A 6,672-nucleotide genomic window follows, 5' to 3' on the forward strand; every position below is an offset into this window, starting at 1 on the left:
GGGTTGGTAGCCAACTGCATATGATGGGCGGACAAGGCGTAAGCTGTGCGCACGTGGTCAAAAGGCACGTGCCTTGTCAACTAATGCGTACACTGGGCATACAGCTAAGTACGTTGGGCGTACTCAGTTGGGTTGACTTGGTTGACTTTTTGGGAATTTTGACTTTTACCTGATTTTAACCAAGTTTTACGTAGGGGTATTTTGGGTTATGTTTGAGAATTGGTCATTTGGATGGATAGGTGATAGTTAGAATTGAGATTCATAGTCGGCATCTCATCAATTATTGTTCAAATTGAGAGGTGAGTTTCCTTACTGTACTTATGAGTCGAAGTCACCAAGGTTGGACCAATTGGATTGTTATCATGTTATGTATTGATTGATGATATGCTAAGTCTGAGGTAGATCTATATGATTACAGGATAGCTGCTGATATGCATAGAACGGTAGATCTGTAGGACTACTTGTGATTTCTATCAACATGATTATCTATCTGTTGAATATGTTTGTTATTTGTGATATGTCGACATATTATGCTGGGTTGAGACTGTATTGTTTTATGTGTGAGTCAACAGACTGGGTATATTCCAGTTTGATGACTGAGTAGACCCGAGGGTAATCCAATCCGATGACTAAGTGGACCTCTTGTATATTAGCATTCCAGTCCGATGACTGATTGGGCCAGGGGTAATCTAGCCCGATGGCTGTGGACCGGAGGTTATTCCAGTCCGATGACTGAGTAGACCTGTGATACATTGGCATTGCAGTCCGATGACTGACTGGGCCGAGGGTAATTTAACCCGATGAATGTGGACCCATGGGTATTCCAGTCTGACGACTGATTGGACCTAACATGCGCGTTTGTATGTGATATATGTATCATGTGCTGGTACTTTGAAGGAACTCACTAAGTGTTGGCTTACATTTTGAGTTTTGTTTCAGGTACTTTAGAGGATCATAAAAAGGCGAAGGCGCGACTGTACACATCCTTGGTTTTATGATTGATTGGATCTTAGGAGACTCTGATTTTAAATAATGTTTTGGAAACAGTGGTTTGCAAACACTTCTTTTAGTAAATGGGTTGTCTTGAAAATTTTAAATTTGTTGTGATTTTTGGGATGTTACACACCTAAGTCAGGTGAGTGCATAGTTACTTTCAGCTTACACATAGATATCAAGTAATTAATATGCTTAGATGTCATATGTGCTTATTATCTGCGTTCTTGATAATTATGCTAAATGAGATCATGATTTTTACTCGCAATAAATTATATATGTATTTTTACTATACTTATATTGTATCAGGTAAAAAGGATATATATATATATATATATATATATATATATATATATATATATATATAGAGAGAGAGAGAGAGAGAGAGAGAGAGAGAGAAAGAAAGAGAGAAAAGATAATATAATGGCGATAGACCATACCAGAGATAATATAAATGATGAGAGATCATGCCAGAGATAGAATAATTGTGAGAGACCATAACAGAGAAAATATAGCGGTGAGAGACCATGTCCCAATGGCGGAGCCGGATGGGGCGTTGGGGGTACTATAGCACCCCCAAAAAAATTGTTTTATGTATATAAAAAAATTATTTATAAACATGTTCTATGTTATTGTATCCCTAGCTAAAGAGATTATATCATTTTTTAATGCTGTGAATATGATAACTACATAAAATATTTATTGATAATGTTTGTACCCCCATATAAAAATTTCTAACTCCGCCACTGCCATGTCCAACTGAGAGCAGTCATCTAGCAGAGTATTGATGATAACGATAAACTCTTTTAGAGAGTCCAGTGGAACCATAACAAACTCACAATTTATAGATGTTAATGAATCATACTATCTGGGAGCATAGATTGTGTGTTCATTCGAGTACTTTATTCTCCCTTATGGTTTCCTTACAGACATGAATTGCTAAGGAATCCCCGAAGCATTGTCATCTACTCGTTGTTACATAAATCCTTTAGGATAGGACCTTGAGATTATCTTTTTAGGATCAAAGAGTGAGAACAACGCGAATGAGTAATTGGGATTAAATCTATTTGGTGTGTTAAAATATACTTAAAACAATATAATAATAATATTGTGGGTTGAAACTCTTATGTGCTCACCTGGCTCCCAAGCTTGACACACTCAGTTTCTTTGTATCACAAGTAGCGGTACGAATGTAAAATCCACTGAGTGATTCAAGGAGTTTAGGTAATTAGTACAATAAGTTAATGTAAGGCTCGTAATGATTATATTTATGCTTATGTTTTGTATCAATTATGTCATCTCAAGTTTTAATACTCAGAGAAAAACATTTCCTTCGAACAAACTTTGTATGGGACAAATTCCACATTTATAAACAAACTCTATTTTTAGAATGAGTATAAATAAAATGGTTTTTTCTGACCGAGAAAAATGGGGATGTCATAATTTTCAGGACCGAAGGTTTTTGCGCTGTAACAATGTTATGTATAGATTATGACATCTTTAAAGTTTTTGTAATTTGGAATAACATCTTACTCAAAGATATTTTTAATAAAACGAAACAGTTTCCACAAATTGTTTTATTATACTGAGATTTTCCGCATACAAAAGTTCTATGATTTTGAAGCATAACGATTTTTTTTAATGAGAAATAGGGGATGTCACAGTTTATTAAACTTTACAACTAAAAGTTTCTGAACAAACATAATTGTAGAATTGGAAACAAACCCAAGATCTCCATGTGAGTTTCATATTCATCAAAATAAGAACACAAACTTAGTAAAAACCTCTAACCGTTAATCTTTAAGAGTAGAGAACATTATGTATAGATCTATACGAGTTGCCAATCCCGCATCTGGTTGCTAGCTACGCTCTTCATCTGAAGAGACAAAAAGAGCGATAACTTTTTATTCTTTTTCCTATTTACGGCGTTGATAATGTGTTGATGAGACTACATCACAAAACTTTTTGAAGTGCTTTTCAGAGGCGGATTCAAGTTACACGCTTAAAACAATGGTTAAATGTTAGTGTTTTATTTAAGAAAAATAAACACTTAGCAATATAATATGGATTTGTGTTGATTTTCAACTTATGAATCGTAAGTAAATCAACATCCTTACTTGTATGTGATTACAAGTACAATCACATTTAAGTGAGGTCGATACTTTTCGTTGTATACTCTGAGTTATAAAAGTAACATTTTTATATAATATGATAGTTGTTCATTCTTATATAAAACTTTACTTTTAACTAAATACACAAAGTAAAACCTGTTAAACTCACAAAAAAATTTTTTTGACGTATTTTAAGCATGTGTATTCTCAGGAAATTAGAAGCTTAAGACATGACATCCATTTTTATGGAAATATCTAAATTTCCTCGTATTTGTGTTGATCTTTATATTCAGACATTTTGTTTATTTGAATTTTGTTTAACGGAACTTGATATGACAATATCGTAATTTCACAATCTCGAATGATCTAATCTTTTGCACTAAGAATTATGGAAGATTGTAATATATTATTTTAAATCTTGTAACATTCAATATATGTTTGTTGACTGTGATCCGATATTGTCATCACAACCACGACGTTTTTTGCCGTTAGTTGAGGTGTGACAGTTATGTACACAAATATCAACATACGTTTAATATACAATTTACACAACTTAAAATGATTAATAGATCATCAAAAGTTGTGTATATTTTATAATGTTATTTCGTGTTCATTAAAGATAAAAATCAACTTACAATTTATATACAATTTATACAACTTAAAACATATATAAAATCATCTATTAATGGTGGACATAACTAATTATTTAAAATTATTGCACTTAATGAAAATATAGGTTAAGTATATGTTTGCATTGTTACTAACATTGGTTTTCCATATATAAATATTCATTTACAAGTTTTTAAAAATTATTATTTTATCTATATAATTATATTTTTGTGTAACGTACGAAAATTCGTGTAGTATGATATTTTTAAGGATCAAAGGTTATTAAAAAACCAAACAAACTATTTGATTGGTTTTATTTGTCAACAAATATAATTTATTATATAAAAATAAAATAAACTTTTAGTTTTTGATTTTTATAATTATATTAAGCATACATGTTTATTTTTCTATTTAACACTTTCACTTTCACAATAAGTTTTAATTTTTATTATGATTTTGATTCTTACTTCTTTATAGTTTGTTACAATATGTCCTGAACTTTAAGTTTTTTTACAAATTTGGTCTATAATTTCTTTATACTTATTTTTCCAGATTTTTTTTATATTATTTATTTATTTATTTTTAAATTTTTCTAAACCCCTTAAAGTTATTTAAAAAAACTATTTATATACTTTTTTTAATAACTTTCATCTTTTAAACTTACATTATAACTTTATTAAGCCTTTTTGAAAGCTTTTATACAAATCTTTTTATATTTTTTTAAAACTAGTATTTGTATATTTTAGAACTTATAGTATATTTCTTTTCTATATATATTGAAATAAAAACATATTAAACGTAAAATATCATAAATAAAAATATAAAAAGTTATAAAAGGAAGTTGTATAAAAATGTAAAATAAAACTTTAAAACAATTACAAAAGAAATATTAAAATAATCTCACAACTATTGGTATCTATCATATTAGGTAATTAAAAAAAAAAAAAAATATATATATATATATATATATATATATTATATTATTTCTGTATAATAAACTGAGAGTTCGTTTAGTATTTGAAGACAATAACAAATAGTTGGTTTCTTTTAAAAACGATAGTAAGCCTATGTTTAACATTTATTTATAATTTTGTTATTGGGAAGAATGATATACTATATAAATAACACCTCCACCCACAAACATCCAAACTCTTTTCAGCTCCCTTTACCTTTTGTTTCTTCAAACTCATTCATATCATCACACCTTTCCCATGAATCTCTACTGAATCTTCTTCCTCAAACCCTACCATGCAACCCCTCAAAGTCTCCTTTCCATTCATTCTAATAATCGTCTTCTTCACGTGTTGTCACTTTCATCCATGCCGCTCTGGCCTCCTCTCCGAGCCTGCTCAACCGCTAAAACCACCGGATTTGTCCACTCCAAACACCATCCCTTCGTTTCCGGTTCAGACCGCTGCACGGACTTGTCAACTCGATTTATCCGCTGAGCTCTTCGGCGGAGTAAACGCCGCGTGTGGCCATAACCTCGACCGGAGTCGTTGCTGTCCCGTTCTCGCAGCGTGGCTCTTTGCAGCTCACGCTCGGTCGGCGCTCCAAGTGAATTCTTCCACGTCGTCTCCGGCGTCCTCCGCAGGGATGCCGATAATGCCTGACGATTCTCAGAAATGCGTCAACTCGTTGCAAACCTCGTTGCAGAAACAGAACATTCACATTCCTCAACCAAACGCGTCGTGCGACGCCGTATTATGCTTCTGCGGCATCCGCCTCCACCAAATCACTTCCCTTACCTGCAACACCGCGTTCAATCTCACTGCTCGGAATGCGACACCTAAGGCCGTCGTCAGAAACTTAGAAAAGAATTGCCGGAACTCCACCTACGCCGGATGCACAAAATGCCTCGGAGCTCTGCAAAAGGTGTGGTGACCCCTTATCCAAAATGACGATAATACCCTTGACATATATTTTTTTTTTTAATTCTTTCCCTTTTCTTTTTACTACTTGCGAAAAGGAAATCGCCGTAGGAAAGGACATTTGTCGATAAAATCGACAGATAATGACTAAAATGCCATTGATAACTGATGAATGAAACTGTTGTTGCAGCTAAACGGTGAGGGCAAAAATGGAACAACAAAAGGTGACCGGACTAGTAAGATGCTGAATCGAGATTGTCAGCTGATGGGACTGACATGGCTGCTAGCGAAGAACAAGACGGCGTACATACCGACGGTTTCTGCTGTATTGCGCGCCATCATGTACACTGCGCACCCACCCCATGACTCTATGTGTAGCCCCGATCAGGAGAACATGCCGCTGGCCGTTGATTCGTTGCAGTTCGATAAATCGGAGTCGTCTTCTTCCTCTTCATCGCCGTCGCCGTCGTCGTCATCATTATCTTCTGTTTTTATTGTAATGACGATATTGCCCCTACTGATTTTTGTGTAGTTGGTCTTGTCTTTTGGGTTCATGCGGATTTTGCTGATGCTATCTGTGCATGTTACTTGCTAAGGAGTCACGTGATAGCAGTTGACGCTTGACAGGGTGGCTAGTGGGAGGGGTGTTTTTGTCTTTTGATTTCCACTTTCCACTGTGTATATTATTTAGGAGTCGTTATCTTCTTTTCGATTTGGATTCTATTTAGATTTTAGGAAGTAAAAAATTTAGTTTTATTTACCTAGCTTTTTAAATTTCTTAAACATGATATCTAATTCTAAATGAAGCATATAATCTTGTTTCGGGTTATAGAAAAGTTATACATCTTTTCATATAGCATGTTTGACTCGTTAAAATATGGTAAGTATTAGTAACAAGATATAACGTTATAACATCAATGAATATTAAACAAGTTACATGTTTATATTGCTATATATTTTTTGTTATCGATTAATAATTTGTTCTAAAAGAAAAAAAAAAATTCATTGTTAGATAAATTAGTTATAATGTTGGATACGTAGGTTCTAGATTAAAACATTGTTATCTATTTCATTTAAAAAACTTTTGC

General features: G+C 33.2%; 1 protein-coding gene across 1 annotated transcript; it reads left to right on the top strand.

The window, feature by feature from the left end:
• The first annotated feature begins 4,847 nt into the window (after positions 1 to 4,847).
• LOC145042359 (putative GPI-anchored protein At4g28100) lies at positions 4,848 to 6,344 on the top strand. Its single transcript, XM_078990755.1, has 2 exons — positions 4,848 to 5,588; positions 5,775 to 6,344. The coding sequence occupies exons 1-2, from the start codon at positions 4,962 to 4,964 to the stop codon at positions 6,114 to 6,116; spliced, it is 969 nt and encodes a 322-aa protein (XP_078846881.1). The 5' UTR covers positions 4,848 to 4,961; the 3' UTR covers positions 6,117 to 6,344.
• The last annotated feature ends 328 nt before the right edge of the window (positions 6,345 to 6,672 follow it).

This window comes from Lactuca saligna, chromosome 4 (assembly GCF_052625555.1).
Source record: "Lactuca saligna cultivar CGN05327 chromosome 4, ASM5262555v1, whole genome shotgun sequence".
NCBI lineage: Eukaryota > Viridiplantae > Streptophyta > Magnoliopsida > Asterales > Asteraceae > Lactuca > Lactuca saligna.

Coding starts and splice junctions, on each gene's coding strand:
- LOC145042359 (XM_078990755.1), top strand. CDS start 4,962: ATGCAACCCCTCAAAGTCTCCTTTCCATTCATTCTAATAATCGTCTTC. Junction 5,589..5,774: donor GCCTCGGAGCTCTGCAAAAG/GTGTGGTGACCC, acceptor CTGTTGTTGCAG/CTAAACGGTGAGGGCAAAAA.